Genomic DNA, 19078 nt, shown 5'->3' with positions numbered 1-19078 from the left:
GAGAACCACTTGCATGAATATCAAGAGCTCAGATGGAAACCCAGTTCTAAGCAAAGAGGGGAAAGCAGAAAGGTGGAAGGAGTATATAGAGGGTCTATACAAGGCTGATGTACGTGAGGACAATATTATGGAAATGGAAGAGGATGTAGATGAAGATGAAATGGGAGATAAGATACTGTGTGAAGAGTTTGACAGAGCACTGAAAGACCTGAGTCGAAACAAGGCCCCGGGAGTAGATAACATTCCATTAGAACTACTGACGGCCTTGGGAGAGCGAGTCCTGACAAAACTCTACCATCTGGTGAGCAAGATGTACGAGACAGGCGAAATACCCTCAGACATCAAGAAGAATATAATAATTCCAATCCCAAAGAAAGCAGGTGTTGACAGATATGAAAATTACCGAACTATCAGTTTAATAAGTCACAGCTGCAAAATACTAACGCGAATTCTTTACAGACGAATGGAAAAACTGGTAGAAGCGGACCTCGGGGAAGATCAGTTTGGATTCTGTAGAAATGTTGGAACACGTGAGGCAATACTGACCTTGCAACTTATCTTAGAAGAAAGATTAAGGAAAGGCAAACCTATGTTTCTAGCATTCGTAGACTTAGAGAAAGCTTTTGACAATGTTGACTGGAATACTCTCTTTCAAATTCTAAAGGTGGCAGGGGTAAAATACAGAGAGTGAAAGGCTATTTACAATTTGTATGGAAACCAGATGGCAGTTATAAGAGTCAAGGGGCATGAAAGGGAAGCAGTGGTTGGGAAGGGAGTGAGACAGGGTTGTAGCCTCTCCCCGATGTTATTCAATCTGTATATTGAGCAAGCAGTAAAGGAAACAAAAGAAAAATTTGGAGTAGGTATTAAAATCCAGGGAGAAGAAATAAAAACTTTGAGGTTCGCCGATGACATTGTAATTCTGTCACAGACAGCAAAGGACTTGGAAGAGCAGTTGAATGGAATGGACAGTGTCTTGAAAGGAGGATATAAGATGAACATCAACAAAAGCAAAACGAGGATAATGGAATGTAGTCGAATTAAGTCGGGTGATGCTGAGGGAATTAGATTAGGAAATGAGACACTTAAAGTAGTAAAGGAGTTTTGCTATTTGGGGAGCAAAATAACTGATGATGGTCGAAGTAGAGAGGATATAAAATGTAGACTGGCAATGGCAAGGAAAGCATTTCTGAAGAAGAGAAGCTTGTTAACATCAAGTACAGATTTCAGTGTCAGGAAGTCGTTTCTGAAAGTATTTGTATGGAGTGTAGCCATGTATGGAAACAGGGACAATAAATAGTTTGGACAAGAAGAGAATAGAAGCTTTCGAAATGTGGTGCTACAGAAGAATGTTGAAGATTAGGTGGGTAGATCACGTAACTAATGAGGAGGTATTGAATAGGGTTGGAGAGAAGAGAAGTTTGTGGCTCAACTTGACTAGAAGAAGGGATCGGTTGGTAGGACATGTCCGAAGCATGAAGGGATCACAAATTTAGCATTGGAGGGCAGCGTGGAGGGTAAAAATCGTAGAGGGAGACCAAGAGATGAACACACTAAGCAGATTCAGAAACATGTAGGTTGCAGTAGGTACTGGGAGATGAAGGAGCTTGCATGGGATAGATTAGCATGGAGAGCTGCATCAAACCAGTCTCAGGACTGAAGACCACAACAACAACAACAACAACAACAACAACAACATGCTAACTAATATAAACGTTTTGGACCAAACAATTTCATCAGTTCAGGAAAATTGTATTCACAACAATCTGTATTCAAATAATGGCATTGTGTGGTCCAACATTCCAATTGAAAGTTTTCCATCAGACTATTTACATCCCATGGATTTTCTACACCACTGTAGAGATAGTTTTATGTCAGGCATGAGTAATGACCAAAAGATTAAATTTGTTAAAAGATGTCTTGAAGGCAGAGCTCTGTCATGGGTAAATCTAAATTTAAGTCAGTGGGAGACATAGCAAAGTTTCGAGAAAAGTTTTTTTTAGATAAATTTTGATCAGAAAATAAACAACGGAGAATTAAAAGTGAATTTCTGAATGGTCCAAATTATAGGAATGGGGTCAGTACACTGAAAGAATTTTCTAAGAACCAACTTAAGAAATTAGCACACCTTGACAGGCCATTTGATGAAACGACATTAATTGATGCACTAAAAAGGAGATTACCAGAAAGGTTGCAGTGAGATTTAGTACACGAATCTGACTATTGTCTAGAACAATTTTTACGATATGTACACACACTGGATAGGGTAGTAGAAAAAAACATGTACCGTAACAATCTTAATGAGAGATATCACAATGGTAACAACTACAAAAACAGAGATAGTGGTAATTTCAATCAGGGTCAAAATGGTAATAGAGACAGCAATGTTGAACCTCAGAAGAAGAGGAGTAATGGAAATAACCATAGGTAATATAATAGGAGAAACAATCATAGAGGCTATTATTCGGGAAACAGTGGTCCACCTCAATGAAGGTCCACAGTTTAGGGGTGAAGAGACACAACACATACATACTAATCACAAACCAGAATGTCAGAGTAATGAGAATTTTGATGCAGCATGTACTAATGAGTCCTGTAACAGTATTATTGATATATGTAACACAAGTGATAACTGTATTGGATCTGAATTAGGTGGTATTTTTATGTAGATGAGAATGAGAGCTGTGAAATAGCTGAGATTGGTAAGTTTGAAACTGGCAGCTTATTGCAAATGATGGAGGTGAGGTATGTGACTTTAATAGTGATGAGACTTGTGATGTTAATGATGATGATGAAGTAATTGTGGAAGAATATTATGATGATGATGATGATTATGATGATGATGAGTATCAGGTATTTGAGGAGTTTAAGAATAATGAAGTTCCTGAGTTATTTGCGAATACACATCAGGTAAGTGATGGATATGATGATGTAAGTGAGAGTCATGGAATACCAGTCCAGTGAAAGCAGTTTTTCATTAATGTCATGCAGAGTAATGATACAAACAATAAAGGTGATTTATTTGTAAACCTAGAGAATAAAGATGAAAATGTTTTGAAATTTGTTTGGGGCCAAATTGATTATAACATAGATAAATTTGCATTCTGGAATAAGTTAGCTGTGGTTAATCAAAATCTGTATCCACAATGGTGGAATGAAGTAAAAGAAGATCTAAGTAGGAAATGTAATTCTGACAGTGATATTTTTGTGTTCCTTCTGTAATAAGTTAGTTGTGCTACAGAACCCATTCAGTGTGTTCAATTCTTACCTGATAATACGTGTAACCAAAGTAATGCTATGATACCAGTTAAGTTGATAAAACCTTGCAGAAACAGTGTAAGATGTGGCATTTGATGAAATCGAAATTGATCTCTTACATGAAGTGTATAATAACAGATGTGTGAATTCAGACTTTAAATGTCCTTACATTAAGATTACGATTGATCAGTGGGAACAGAACTGTTTGATTGATACAGGTAGCCTGATTTGTGGTACATTTGAACAATTTAGAGACAAAATCCAGTATAGTATGAATTTTATAGAAATACCCATTGTAGGAGATAAGATCCTCCCCCCATGAACCATGGACCTTGCCATTGGTGAAGAGGCTTGCATGCCTCAGCGATACAGATAGCTGTACCGTAGGTGCAACCACAATGGAGGGGTATCTGTTGAGAGGCCACACAAACGTGTGGTTCCTGAAGAGGGGCAGCAGCCTTTTCAGTAGTTGCAGGGGAAACAATCTGGATGATTGACTGATCTGGTCTTGTAACATTAACCAAAACAGCCTTGCCACGCCGGTACTGTGAACGGCTGAAAGCAAGGGGAAACTACAGGCATAATTTTTCCCGAGGGCTTGCAGCTTTACTGTATGGTTAAATGATGATTGCATCCTCTTGGGAAAATATTCCGGAGGTAAAATAGTTCCCTATTCGGACCTCAGGGTGGGGACTACTCAGGAGACTGGCGTTCTGCGGATCGGAGCATGAAATGTCAGATCTCATAGTTGGCCAGGTAGGTTCAAAAATTTAAAAATGGAAATTGATAGATTTAAGTTAGATATAGTGGGAGTTAATGAAGTTCGGTGGCAGGAGGAACAAGATTTCTGGTCAGGTGAATACAGGGTTATAAATACAAAATCAAATAGAGGGACACGAAGCCCACGCCTACCATAGTAGTACAAGTATATATGCCAACTAGCTCCGCAGATGAAGAGATTGAAGAAATGCATGATGACATAAAAGAAATTATTCAGATAGTGAAGGGAGACTGGAATTCGATAGTAGGAAAAGGAAGAGAAGGAAAAGTAGTAAGTGAATATGGAGTGGGGGTAAGGAATGAAAGAAAAGCCGCCTGGTAGAGTTCTGCACAGAGCATAACTTAATCATAGGTAACACTGGGTTTAAAAATCATGAAAGAAGGTTGTATACGTGGAAGAGGCCTGGAGACACTGGAAGGTTTCAGATAGATTATATAATTGTAAGACAGAGATTTAGGAACCAGATTTTAAATTGTAAGACATTTGCAGGGGCAGATGTGGACTCTGACCACAATCTATTGGTTACGAGCTGTAGATTAAAATTGAAGAAACTGCAAAAAGGCGGGAATATAAGAAGATGGGACCTGCTTAAACTGAAAGAACCAGAGGTTGTAGAGAGCTTCAGGGAGAGCATTAGGGAATAACTGACAAGAATGGGGGGAAAGAAATACAGTAGAAGAAGAATGGGTAGATTTGAGAGACGAAATAGTGAAGGCAGCAGAGGAACAAGCAGGTAAAAAGACGAGGGCTAGTAGAAAACCTTGCGTAACAGAATAGATATTGAATTTAATTGACAAAAATAGAAAATATAAAAATGTAGTAAATGAAGCAGGCAAAAAGGAATACAAACATCTCAAAACTGAGATTGACAGAAAGTGCAAAATGTCTAAGCAGGGATGGCTAGAGGATAAATGTAAGGATGTAGAGGCATATATCACTAGGGGTAAGCCAGATACGGCCTACAAAAAAATTAAAGAGACTTTTGGAGAAAAGAGAACCACTTGTATGAATATCGAGAGCTCAGATCGAAAACCAGTACTAAGCAAAGAAGGGAAATAAGAAAGGTGGAAGGCGCATATAGAGGGTCTACACAAGTGCGATGTACTTGAGGGAAATATTGTGGAGATAGAAGAGGACGTAGATGAAGATGAAATGGGAGATATGATACTTCGTGAAGAGTTTGACAGAGCACTGAAAGGCCTAAGTCAAAATAGGGCCCCACGAGTAGACATTTCATTAGAACTACTAATAGCCTTGGGAGAGCCAGCCATGACAAAACCCCACCACCTGGTGGGCAAGATGTATGAGACAGGCAAAATACCCTCAGACTTCATACTAACACAAATTCTTTACCAATGAATGGAGAAACTGGTAGAAGTCGACCTTGGGGAAGATCAGTTTGGATTCCGTAGAAATGTTGGAATAGGTCGGGCAATACTGACCCTACGATTTATCTTAGAAGATAGATTAAGGAAAGGCAAACCTATGTTTCTGGCATTTGTAGACTTAGAGAAAGCTTTTGACAATGTTGACTGGAAAACTCGCTTTCAAATTCTGAAGGTGGCAGGGTTCAAATACATGGCATGAAAGGCTATATACAATTTGTACAGAAACCAGATGGCGGTTATAAGAGTTGAGGGGGCATGAAAGGGAAGCAGTGGTTGGGAAGGGAGTGAGACAGGGTTGTAGCTTATACCCAACGTTACTGAATCTATATATTGAGCAAGCAGTAAAGGAAACAAAAGAAAAATTTGGAGTAGGAATTAAAATCCATGGAGAAGAAATAAAAACTTTGAGGTTTGCCAATGACATTGTAATACTGTCACAGACAGCAAAGGACTTGGAAGAGCAGTTGAACGGAATGGACAGTGTCTTGAAAGGAGGATATAAGATTAACATCAACAAAAGCAAAACGAGGATAATGGAATGTAGTTGAATTAAGTCGGGTGATGCCGAGCGAATTAGATTAGGAAATGAGACACTTAAAGTAGTAAAGGAGTTTTGCTATTTGGGGGACAAAATAACTGATGATGGTCGAAGTAGAGATTACATAAAACGTAGACTGGCAATGGTGAGGAAAGCATTTCTGAAGAAGAGAAGTCTTTTTAACATCAAGTGTAGATTTAAGTGTCAGGATGTCTTTTCTGAAAGTATTTGTATGGAGTGTAGCCATGTATGGAAGTGAAACATGGACAATAAATAGTTTAGACACTTTCGAAATGTGGTTCTACAGAAGAATGCTGGAGATTAGATGGGTAGATCATGTAACTAATGAGGAGGTACTGAATAGAATTGGGGAGATGAGGAATTTGTGGCACAATTTGACAAGAAGAAGGGATAAGTTGGTAGGACATATTCTGAGGCATCAAGGGATCACCAATTTATTATTGGAGGGCAGCACGGAGGGTAAAAATTGTAGATGGAGACCAAGAGATGAATACACTAAGCAGATTCAGAAGGGTGTCAGTTGCAGTAGGTACTTGGAGATGAAGAAGCTTGCACAGGATAGAGTAGCATGGAGAGCTGCATCAAACCAGTCTCTGGACATAACAACAACAACAACAGGTGTAAAGATAAGAGGAGATACAAATAGGCAAAGCAAATTGGTAAAATTTCAGGTATTTTTAATGTTTGGTATAGAAGACAAAACCTTTGAACATGGATGCTTAATGATCCCTAGTCTGGTAGAAAATATAATTCTCGGTATGGATTGGATAGTGAAAGTTGAGTTGATGTGTATTTTGGTTGGAATGCTAAAGAATTGTTTGTTTTGGAACATAAAAGTAATATTTACGTGAAAACTAATTTATGTATCTTAAGCTGTGGGAAAAGTTGTAACTATTTGAACCGAGTGGTTCTAGGCACTTCAGTGTGAAACCGCATGACTGCTATGGTTGCAGGTTTGAATCCTGCCTCGGGTATGAATGTGTGTGATGTCCTTAGGTTAGTTAGGTTTAAGTAGTTCTAAGTTGTAGGGGACTGATGACCTCGGATGTTAAGTCCCATAGTGCTAAGAGCCATTTGAACCATTTTGAACAAAGATGAGTACCAGGTGTTTGATGATAATATAGATTTTAATGAAATTGAGGATCCGGATTTTGAAAGTGTAGTGGATCCTGAAGTAAGGGAAGCTACAACTCTCAATGACATACAAAAGGAACAACTTAGAGATTTGTTATTGAAGTTTAGAAATGTGTCTAGTGGAAAACCTGGGAGAGTGAGAGGCTATCAGTGCATGCTTTACCTTAAATATCATCAACCTTTCTTTCTCAAGCCATATAATAACCACCATCAAAAAGAAAAGATGTAGAGAAAAAAATTCAGAAAATGGAAACATGGGGTGTAATATAGAGAAGTAGAAGTAGGAGTGCTTACAATAATCCTTTAGTTGTGGTAAGTAAGAGAAATGGTGGAGTGAGAATTGTTTTGGACACTAGACATCTTAATAAATTTCTTAACAGAGATAATGATCATCCTGAGAACATGCACGAGCTGTTACACAAATTTTATTATGTAACTACATTCCCTAATTATAACCTTGTCCCATGCCCAAACATTATGCGTATGCTGCAGAAACAACATAAGCTCTTTTCAGAAGTTTTTATGTTTTGAAAATGCAACTGAAACCAAATTTATAAGGTGATTAGATCAACTTGTTTTAATGTAACAGATGTGTATGTAAAATATTAATATAGAACTTTGTCTAAATTTGGAAAAGATGCACGGTTTTTTCCTCTCCCAAAATTTTTAGGATTTTTGTAACTATCAATTCAATTGTAAAGAAATTTGGGCCAAACTGGTAATGTGGCAAACAGTTACTTAATTTTCAGGAGGTCAGATGAAAAATCAAATTGCAATAATTTTTTTAAACGTTACAACAACAAATTCTTTAACACTTGATTTCCCAACCTTAAACATTTCATGTTTTCAAACAAACTCTGCAGTTATTATTTGCAACAGGAACAAGATAGCTTAACTTACCAGCCCTGGGTGAATGTAAACCCAACAAATGGCAAATGAAGGGCAGAAAAAACAGCATTTGATGTAGGAGGTACAGCATCAGAAGTTCGAATGTCAGTGTCATCAACATCAAAATTTGAGGTATCAGTTGGACTGCTGACCTCTGGAATGTAAGGTGCACGACTGTCTCGTATTGTTTCCCAGTCGAGGCCCTCAAACCATGGATGGTTCTGAAAGGAAGATGTAGCTCAACTTTTCTTTTCTATATAATTCTCAAATGTAATAAATACAAAAATTTTGAAAATTTTGCTTATGAATAAATAAATCTATGAAACGGTTTGATGTTTACCTTGAAGTCTTCAATTCCATGTTGACCTAACCTAAATTCTGAACTACAAATAAGTCTTTTCATCAGATCTTTGGCTTCTTCAGAGACTTCCAGACCCATATCTGTTGGGAAGTCAAAGCAGTTCTGTAAGGAAGCATAACATTTTAGCCCTCAATAAATGTGAACAGGTCGGTATGTCTCATAACAACTGCAGAAAATGTAAGAACACAAAAACATAAAAATTAAAATGAAAGTGGAAAGTGGTATAGAAATATCACCAGACAGAGCAAAAAGAAAACAAAGATTACAATAATGAACACTTCTGTTAATAACGTAATGCCAAACACACTTAATCAAAACAGAGTATAATATTTAAAAATTCGAGTCTGTGCTTCACACAGTGAAGTACTGTGTGTAACAGGACACTGAAGAATAGAAAACAAGCACTGTATATATCATTTCATCTCTGACATTATTCATGGATCTAGAGAGAGCAATAAACTGTTGGGGAAGACCAAGATGGGTATATCTAGCAGATAACAAAGACCACTGCATGTAAGTGCAACAGCGAGATGAAGAGAGTACTGCAGGTACGAAAATTTTGATGGACCACATCAAATCAGTCCCAAACTGATGAAATAAAAAAAAAAAAAAAGAAATTATTATACAACTTTTTTCAAAATTGGTTATTGCACAATAAAATAACAGAAATGAAAGAAAAGAAGGAAAACAAAAATAACAAAAGGAGTGTGGTTAAACATCAGTGACCCAGATACATTCAAAGATTCCCAACTGAAGCAACGAAACAACTATACAGAAAACAGTCTCTCGAACCAGTCACATTATTGTGACCACCCATCGAAAACCTAAATAAACACCTTCTGCCACACGGATCGCTGTAGACATGCAAGAAGTGTGTCACTGAGGTTCTGCCAGGTACTTACAAGACATGGAGCCATGCCAACTCCAATGCCTTGGCTACCTGCATCAGTTTTCTTGGTTGCGGATCAAAGGCACAAACAGCTCAATCAAAGTGGTCCCACAGATTCTTGACTGGGTTTAAATCTGAGGAGACTGGTGGCCAGGAGACTACTGTAAACCCACCCTAGTGTTCTTTGAACCACATGTGTACACTGAAAACTGTGTGACATCGTGCACTGTTCTCCTGGTACATGCCATAATGCTGAGGAAAAACAAACTGCATGTAGGGGTGGACATAATCTCCAAATATAAAAGCACATCTGTGCTGATCCATTGTGCCTCCCAGAATCATGAAATCACATAGGGAATGCCCTATAGCCTGGATACTTTCACCCATTCTCATAGGATGTCTGCTTTCAGACATTTCACACTGTACATGGCAACAGTCATCTGTCCAAAGCAGCATAAAATGTGATTCATCTGAAAAGGCCACATGTCGCCACTCATTAGACATCCAGTTTTGGCACTGATGTGCAAATTCTAGCCTTTGTTGCCACGATGAACAACAGTCAGCATGGATGTGCAAATTCTAGCCTTTGTTGCCACGATGAACAACAGTCAGCATGGATGTACAAATCAGGCACCTGCTGCGGTGGCCCATACGCAGCAACATTCGCCATTATGACAACTGCACTGTTTTCTGCATTCCTCCAGTGCTAGTGCTGCCACTTGACATCTGTGAGTGGTTACTTCATGTTCACGTCAAACATAGGCAGTGGTCACATAAATGTGACTGGACAGTGTATAACTGTCACTGTTCTCTGTCTGATAGTTCTCAAGTACGAGAATAGACTTTTGTTATAAAAAAATTATTCATGAGCCTTTTTAGAAAATTCCTTCAGTCAGCTTCCAAGTGCTCTCCATTAGATGTGATGCACTTGTCAAGTCCTTTTTCCTACAGTTTGAAGCATGTTTGGAACTTGTCAATTTGGTATCATGCAGTGGCCTTTGCGAACCTGTTTTTACCACCTCCATATCATCATAATGCTTCTCTTTTAGCATTTTTTTGATTCGCGGTAGTAGGAAAAAGTGGCATCAGGCTATATCTGTTGGATAGGGAGGATGGGGAATGGCAGACCATTCCTGAGATGTCAAATAATGGGTGACTCATAAGGCCGTGTGTGCAGGGGTGTTGGCTTGATGAATGAACCAGTCACCTGATCACCAGGGTTCCGGGAATTTCCTTGACACATTCACTTGCATATGTCTTAAAACTTCCAGATAAAACTGCTGGTTAACAGTCTGGTCAGGGGGTACATATGAGGAGCGTTTGAAAAGTCCGTGCAAAAATAAAAACTACTTGCGTGTTTGGGGTAAACCCTTTTTATTTTTCGACATAGTTTCCTTTTAGACTTATACACTTCATCCAAAACTGTTCTAAATTGTTGATCCCTTCCAAATAATAGGAACTGTCCAAGTCTGCAAAATAGCTATTAGTTGCTGCAATCACCTTCTTGTTCGAATAAAATCTTTGTCCCGCCAGCCATTTCTTCAAATTGGGGAACAAACAGTAGTCCGAGGGAGCAAAGTCTGGAGAATAGGGGAGGGGGGCAGGGGGGGGGGGCGTAATGTGAAATGAGTTGGAAAAATGAGTTGGAATCCTATTTCCATTAATTTTGCGAGCACAACTGCTGAGGTGTGTGCTGGTACTTTGTCGTGATGGAAAAGGACTTTTTTGTGGTCCAATCGCCGGTGTGTTTCTTGCAGCTCGGTTTTCAAACAGTCCAATAATGATGAATAATATGCACCTGTAATAGTTTTTCCATTTTCCAGATAAGTCGATCAGGATTATCCCTTGCGAATCCCAAAAAATAGTCACCATAACCGTTCTGGCTGAAGGAATGGTTTTCACCTTTTTCGGTGCATATTCTCCCTTGGTAACTCATTGTTAGATTGATGTTTGGTCTCAGGTGTTGAAATATGCTCACTATTTTTATTTACTTAAATTTGGCATATTTCGTGACAGTACCTTTTTCGTGAAATGTTTACAAGATGATATTTGTCTTGGCTTCAGTTGTCTAGTGGAAGTATGATTCCACAATGCAGTATCGTCGGCTGCAGAAATGACCTGGTTCAATGCGTTTGCCTCATTTTTGGTGCTTCAAATACCATTTCTTCGAATGTGGTTTCTTCTTAAAGTTTATATAAAAAAATAGTAACATAATTCATTTTTCCTGTTCACTAGCAAATTATTTATGATGGCGACCTGCACATTGTTCTACCATCAACACACACCAAGAGTTCACTGCCGACTGACTACAGTCAAAGACGACTCCAGCGTCAAAGACAATTTTACACAACACACAAGCTTCCACTTGTAATCAGTCTCTTTGATATTCTTCGTCACATCTACTAATAGTAATCAATATGCTGTCACTCTCAAAAAATTTAAGTAAATTAACATAAAATAAGGCAAATTACAATTAAAACAAATTCTGACAAAAATATAAGAAAACATTCACAACTTCCCTCATTAAATTTGGTATCGACAAATCCGGTAGAAAATAACACATCTCCCAGATCCATTACAGTGTACAGTAATGTATCCACGTTTCATCGACAGTGACGGAACGATGCTTAAAGTCCTATGGATTCTTCCTGAACAGCTGCAAACCATCCTTGTAACACTTCACACAATTCCAATTTTGGTCAAGCGTGAGTAATCGCGGAACCCATCTTGCAGATAGCTTTCTCATGTCCAAATGTTTATGCAAAATATTATGTACCCATTCATTTGAGATGCCCACAGCACTAGCAATCTCACATACCTTAACTCTTCTGTCCTCATGGATTTTATCAAGGTTTCTGGAGTCGTAACCTCCACAGGGCATCCAGAACGTTCAGCAGCACTTGTGCCCATATGACCACTCCGAAAATTCTGAAACCACTTATAAACTGTTCTAATTGAAGGTGTAGAGTCACCGTAATGTTTATCAAGCTTCTCTTTAGTCTCCTGAGGCATTTTGCCTTTCGTAAAGTAATGTTTAATCGCCACGCGAAATTCTTTTTTGCCCATTTTTTAAAATCACTCGACTTTCTTGATTCACACGAATGCCAAACACAAGGAAATAAACCAATATTCCTGAAACTTCGTGTGTGTTCTTTCCAAAGATGCTACTAACTAAACATGACCTTGATACGTGCTGGTGGTGCCATCACTCGGACTTTGCAGGGACTTTTCAAATGACCCTCGTACCCACGACGTACAATTCCACGAATATCAAAAATACAATGATCATCATCTTCACATTCAACTTCACTTGCCTTTTTTTTTTTTTTTAAGTCCTCCATTGGCTTGATGCTTGCTTGGTTTCTGGGTCATACCCATAACATCAACTCTCTTCACCTGTAACAATGGACCACTTTCACTCTGCAGTGGAGTTTGCACTGGTAATTCCTTGTTTCATAGCCTGCCCCTTGTTCTAAAGCATGGCTATGTATGGGAAGGAAGGCTGAGGAGTTATAAATTGCTTCCAGTCACTGAGGCAGTTGGTTTTAGGTGACCATTACCTGGTGTACATTTAATTCTTTTCATTTGTGGTGTATCCATCTACTCTGGTTGAGTATTTTCCTCATGGACACTAACCGGCCACAGCAACATTCACCTGGTTTGTGGCCAGTGTTCAGGGCCCCAGTGCCCCCAAATGGCTTGTCTCCTATTCTTTGGCTTACAAGGAGAGGTTACTGATTGGGCATCAAACTGTGTGAGCCCAGTTTTGTCAGAGGGCTATGATCGAGAGAGCACATGATGACCGCACATAAGTTTAGGTACTGCGTTAGCTTTATGGCAGGAGTGGTTGTCGATATACTGAGAATGCTTAGGAGATCCTTAAAAAGGGGGGGGGGGGGGGGACCTCAACTCAAAATCTAAAGAAGATGGAAAAAAAAGCGAAGCTCAGGGCGCTAAGCTCACCAGGTATATACACATGAAAGAGCCGTGGATGATCAAGGGGCAGGAGGGAGTTGATTCCTTAATCACAACCAAAAACAGAGACTCTACGCCGAATCTGTTAGTCTATCATCATCTTCTTCAATGTTCCTCTATTTAAGGGCCAATCTTGGCAGTTATGTCTGATTTTAGCTCATATTTAATAAGGTTTTATGTAAAGAGATTCTAATATTAAGAATACTGTGCTCCACACAGTGGAACTTCAATTTTACATTCTCCAGTTTTATGTTTTTTGTTATTCTACACAATAAATTTGTAGCCCCTGTGAAAAACCCATAAGATCAATGCTAAAAATTCCCCAATTTTACATTTCTTCCTAGTAAAGTTTACCTCGATTCTAAGTTCTTACTTGACATCTCACTTGACATCATCCCATTTTCTTCCTATTGACATATGATGAGACTGAACAAGGTGTAAGGGGCCAAAAGACAGACGGTTTGCACCATAGTTGGTGATAGAGTTAAGGGAATATTTTAAGCCATTGTGGAGAGGGAGACATGAGAGAAGAAGTCCTTATGTAATCCATGATCAGTGTTGCTATCACAACTAGCAGCATTTAGCTTCACTGTGCAATTATGATTCAACTACTGCTAGGCTGCAATGATAATGGAAAAACAAGACAGTTGATGCGAAGTGTTCCGGACCAAGCCAACACGTGGCAAAGGGGCCCAGCCACCACCTTTTCTTGTGCCACTTATAACTCAATCTTATTTTTTTGCATGTATTTCTGATGTTCTGTATTCAGCAACAATATCAATTGTCAACCGTTTAAATTCAGACATTGAGTCTCAAAGAATATGCTTGGCCATAATCAAGGAGATGAAGCCCATTTCTGGCTGGTGAACTCTTATTGGCTGGCAGCTTGTTAAGCCACCCAATAGCCAGTGCAGCCACCACACCACACTAACACACATGAAATGATGTGTGGAGAGGAGGAGTGGGCCTTCAACAACAGGAGTGCAGGTAGGGGTGAAAGCATTTTGTAAAGTGCTGAAAACATACTTTTTGTGCACATGGTGTGCTATGATGGAGTTGTCACATGGAAAAAGAACAATGGTTTTGTGATAGCACATTTGAAAGAATTTCATGTCCACATCTGACACAATACAATTGCAACAACTACATGCACTACTCATGTATATAATTTGCACCACACACTGTAGATCGTAAAGACTGGCAGCACTGTTAGGGAGTATGAAGTGAAACTTTAGCACCTAAACTTCCTTTCCAATTTACATTTCACACAGTGTACATAAAATCACTGAGCTGATTTCTAATAAGCTTGTAACATCAATTGGGGAAGTAAACTCATTTTTTTATGTCACTGTTTCTCTCATCAAGCCTAAAATAACACTTTAACGGTGGTGAGCATATGAAGTGCAGCTCGTAAGAAAAGCATTAAACAATAACACCAATGGTGATCAAGTTTGTCACTAAGCAGATGTCCACATTTATGCTTATGGTTTAACCACTTAGCTGTTGTGATGTTTTTGATTTAATTCAACACGTTCATAAGTTTTTGCTTTTTCTGTGTGTGAGCAAAAAGGATGACCTCTCAAAAATGTGTGTTTTGAACATATAATTTGTGGTCATAGCATGTTGGAAAATAACTGGATTACCTTGTACCCAGATATCAATTTCAATTGTTTGATAAGATTTTACTTGCTGTTACATATCTATGATTCGTTAAGAACTAATGAAATTCATTACCACAAATTATTGTATCAACATTGTATTGCATATTTAATTTCCTTCATTTAGGCAGATTTTGTACAAAGTATTGGCGAAGATTGCAATTTTTAATCATATATGCCAATTACATGTGTGTGTGCTTGCATTTTGCGGGGTTTTAACATTTTCCTCAGTTGTGTGTTTTTCACATCTGGACAGCATGAAAATGTAAAATATGGGTGTCACTGTATATACAAAGTAATTAAACTTATCATGTTACCATGTTATTAATGTTAAAGTATAATAATAAGAAATCCAGGCACAATCATTTGAGTGAAAAAATTCTTACCTTATGATTCATTATCTTCCCATACGTCTCCACAAGTGATTCTGCATAAAATGGGGTCTCACCATACAACATTTCATACATACAAACACCAAGCGACCACCAATCACATTCAGGACCATACCTTCCCTGTCCATCTTCCATAGCCTGTAATGACATCATCAAATTTTGAATTATCATTAATTTCTTACACCCTTTCAATGGACAACATTTATAACCCAATGCAATTATCACACTTCAATACATTCAACACAAAAATCTAGTCAGCAGACCCCATTACATCTTCCATTAAAAAGTAACAGTCTGAAATTCTATTGTCATACTTCAGTGAAAGATTTTACTGCAAAACTGAGAATATTCTGGTCCTATGTAAAATCACTGAGTGGGTCAAAGCCATCTATTCAGTGACCCTTCAACCAGTTTGGTGTGACTACAGAAGACAACAAAAAGAAATCTAAAGTTTTAAATTTTGCATTTAAGAAATCAATCAAGCAGGGGAATCATACAGGCAGATAACTGTTTGATGGTCGCACAGACTTCCATGTGGAGGAGATAGTAATAGGTATCACTGGCATAGACAAAAGCTGAAAACAAGTAAGTCAAAAGGTCCGGATGGAATCCCAGTTCAGGTTTACAAAAAGTACTCTACAGCAATGGCCCCTTACTTAGGTTACATTTTCCGTGAATGTCTCACCAACATACAGCCCCAAGCAACTGTAAGAAAAGTGCAAGTGACTCTTGTATGTAAACTAAACTCTGCCCGAACAGGCCATGGAGGCCCAATGGTACCGACCGGCCGCCATGTTATCCTCAGCCCACAGGCATAACTGAATGCGGATATGGAGGGGCATGTGGTCAGCACACCACTCTCTCAGCTGTATGTCAGTTTCCAAGACCAGAGCCGCAACTTCTCAATCAAGCAGCTCCTCAGTTTGCCTCACAAGGGCTGAGTGCACCCCGCTTGCCAGCAGCGCTCGGCAAAGTGGATGGTCACCCATCCAAGTGCTAGCCCAGCCTGACAGTGCCTAACTTCTGTGATCTAACGGAAACCGGTGTTGCCACTACAGCAAGGCTGTTGGCTGTGACTCCTGTATATAAGAAGGGTAAAAGAGCAGATCCGCAAAATTACAGACCGGTGTCCTTAACATTGATTTGCTGCAAAATTCTTGAACATGTTCTAAGTCCAAATATAATAAATTTCCTTGAGACAGAAAAGCTTCTGTCCATGAATCAGCAAGGATTATAGAAACACAGCCCTTGCAAAACTCAGTTTGCCATTTCCTCCTGATATCTTGTGAACCACAGCTGAAGGGGAACAGGCAGATTCGACAGTCGTAGATTTCCATTAAGTGTTGCCCAGGGTGCCCCACAGCAGACTGTTAACAAGGATTCGAGCATATAAAATAAATTCCCAGATATAAGAGAGTTTTGAAGACCTCTTAAGTAACAGAACCCAATATGTTGTCCTCAATGACGAGTGTTCATCAAATACAAGAGTAATGTCAAGAGTGCTCCCTAAGAGTGTGACAGGACCTCTCTTGTTCCCTATGTACATATGAGGGACACTCAATAAGTAACGCAACACTTTTTCCTTTTTCCCCCTTAAAGCAGGATGGTTTTATTCAGGATTCTAATACACCATATTATTCCTCATTTTTTTGGCTACATAACCCTAGTTTTCAACATAATCTCTATTCCATGCAACAACCCTATGCCACCTTATTGGAAGAGCCTATGTGGCTGCGTGCTATCACTATACTGGTCAACACTGCAGCCAACATCTTACTGCATCAATAACGAAGTACTGCTTCCCATACATACTTCATTGGGTCAAACTGACAGACGTTTGAAGGTGCGAGATCTGGGATATAGGGTGGATGGGGAAGACCAGTCCAATGAAGTTTTGTGACTCACCATGCTTTTGTTCACTACCAGATCTGCATAGGCATTCTGCATGCACTTATTAATACATGTGATGTTCTGGTTTTCCACCAAAAGAAACTCAATGACATCTCTCTGCTTGGAATGCAGCTCTACTATAGACACCTTTTTGAAGGCCACATATAGTGCCATCACCCACTGGAACTTCATGAAATTATAAGCACTGAATCAGGAATACTCTACAATTCTCCACAGCAAATTTTGCATTTCTTCAACCGAAACTGGCCGACAAAAAAAATGTGTTGCATTATATATTGAACACCTCCTGTAAATAATCTGAGGAATAGGGTGAGCAGGAATCTATGACTGTCTACTGATAATGCTGTCATATATCAGAAAGTGTTGTCACTGAGTGACTGTCGATGGATACTGGATGACTTAGACAGTGTTTCTATTTGGTGCGATGATTGCCAGCTCATTCTAAATGAAAAAAAAAAAAATTTACATTAGTGCAGATGAGCTGGAAAAACGATCATATAATGATTGGATACAGTGTTAGTGCTATTCTGCTGGAATGTGCGCATAAGGACAGTACCAGTAGTACAAAAGGTGAATGGTAGAGTCTGGTTTAATGGGGGAATTTTATGAAGGAGAAGCTCATCTATAAAGGACAATGCATATAGAACACTGGTGCGACCCGTCCTTGAGTACTTGTCTTGTTTGAGATTCCCATTGGGTCAGGTTAAAGGAGAACATTGAAGAAATTCAGAGGTGTTCTGCTAGCTTTGTTATTTGTAGGTTTGATCAACATGCAAGTATTACAGAGACGCTTTGCGAACTCAAATGGGAATCCTGGAAGAGAGATGATGATCTTTTCATGAATCACTATTGAGGAAATTTAGAGCACCAGCATTTGCAACTGCCTGCTGAAGAATTCAACTACAACCAAAATACATTTCACATAAGGACTGCAAAGAAAGATAAGAGAAAGTAGGGCTCATAAGGTAAGGAGGCATACAGGCAATCATCTCCTCCTCTCTCCTCCCCCCCCCCTCCTCCATTTCTCCATTTGCAGGTAGACCAAGAAAGGAAATTACTTGTACTGTTACAAAGTACCCTCTGCCATGCACCATATGGCGACTTGTAAGCATGTGGGTAGATGCAGAGGTAGAGTACATAAATACGAGCATGAAGCAGTTACTTGCGCAGAATGAAAGAATAATGTAATCTTAGAATAAGATAGCCTCCACCCCCCCTCCTCCTTGTTTTATGCATTAGAGGGCACTCCTTCATTGTAGTGCAATACAGAGCATGAGGACATAAACTTGTGAAGAATACACATTTTCAACTGCTGAAAACCACAACAGCAGAACTAATAGAACCATTAAATAAAATACACACTGAACCTCTAGCTTCTGAAATTACTAGTATCTTGTGAGTTACAAAAGTCATGAGGAAAGGTTAGAGACTAAGGTATAAGTAGAGAAATGAAAATACGTGTAGAAACTGAGGTCAATGAAATTTTAAGCACTGCAAAGTCAACTTTCATATTCTAAAGTATCAATAAAAAACTGTAGCAACTCAGAAGCCAAACATATCAGAAAGAAGTTGGAAAGAAACTGTGGGATGCAAGCAAAAGTCAATGGTAAAATAAGACATACTTTTAAAAAAATAATCAGAGAGAAAAAAGTATAGGAAAACAGGTATTGACAAGAAAAAGACGAAACTAATGAGAGTAAGAAAATGTTGCAAGGCTGCAAACATGACAATAATACAACAGGTGAAAGTGGAGAAATAGAAGCTGTAGAAGCATGACCTGCAATGGAAGGGAAATTAATTTAAGTTCATGATGCCATTTACCTAAAATATATTTTGAAAAAGTGTTTGCTTATTTAAGACATAATTTATTAAATTTTTCTTGGT

The 19078-nt window shown here is 38.8% G+C and overlaps 1 protein-coding gene across 1 annotated transcript in view; it reads right to left on the bottom strand.

The window, feature by feature from the left end:
• LOC126260255 (serine/threonine-protein kinase Genghis Khan) overlaps positions 1–19078 on the bottom strand; it is a 325774-nt gene that overhangs the window by 180015 nt on the left and 126681 nt on the right. Inside the window, exons 7-9 of the mRNA XM_049957581.1 lie at positions 15278–15421; positions 8349–8471; positions 8021–8229 (exon numbers count right to left, since the gene is read on the bottom strand). Of these exons, the coding sequence (XP_049813538.1) occupies positions 8021–8229; positions 8349–8471; positions 15278–15421 (476 nt within the window). The remainder of the gene's footprint in view (positions 1–8020; positions 8230–8348; positions 8472–15277; positions 15422–19078) is intronic.

This window comes from Schistocerca nitens, chromosome 5 (genome assembly GCF_023898315.1).
Source record: "Schistocerca nitens isolate TAMUIC-IGC-003100 chromosome 5, iqSchNite1.1, whole genome shotgun sequence".
Taxonomy (NCBI): domain Eukaryota; kingdom Metazoa; phylum Arthropoda; class Insecta; order Orthoptera; family Acrididae; genus Schistocerca; species Schistocerca nitens.
The sequence above is the reverse complement of the archived record's forward strand: the minus strand, read 5'-3'. Positions and strand labels throughout refer to the sequence as shown.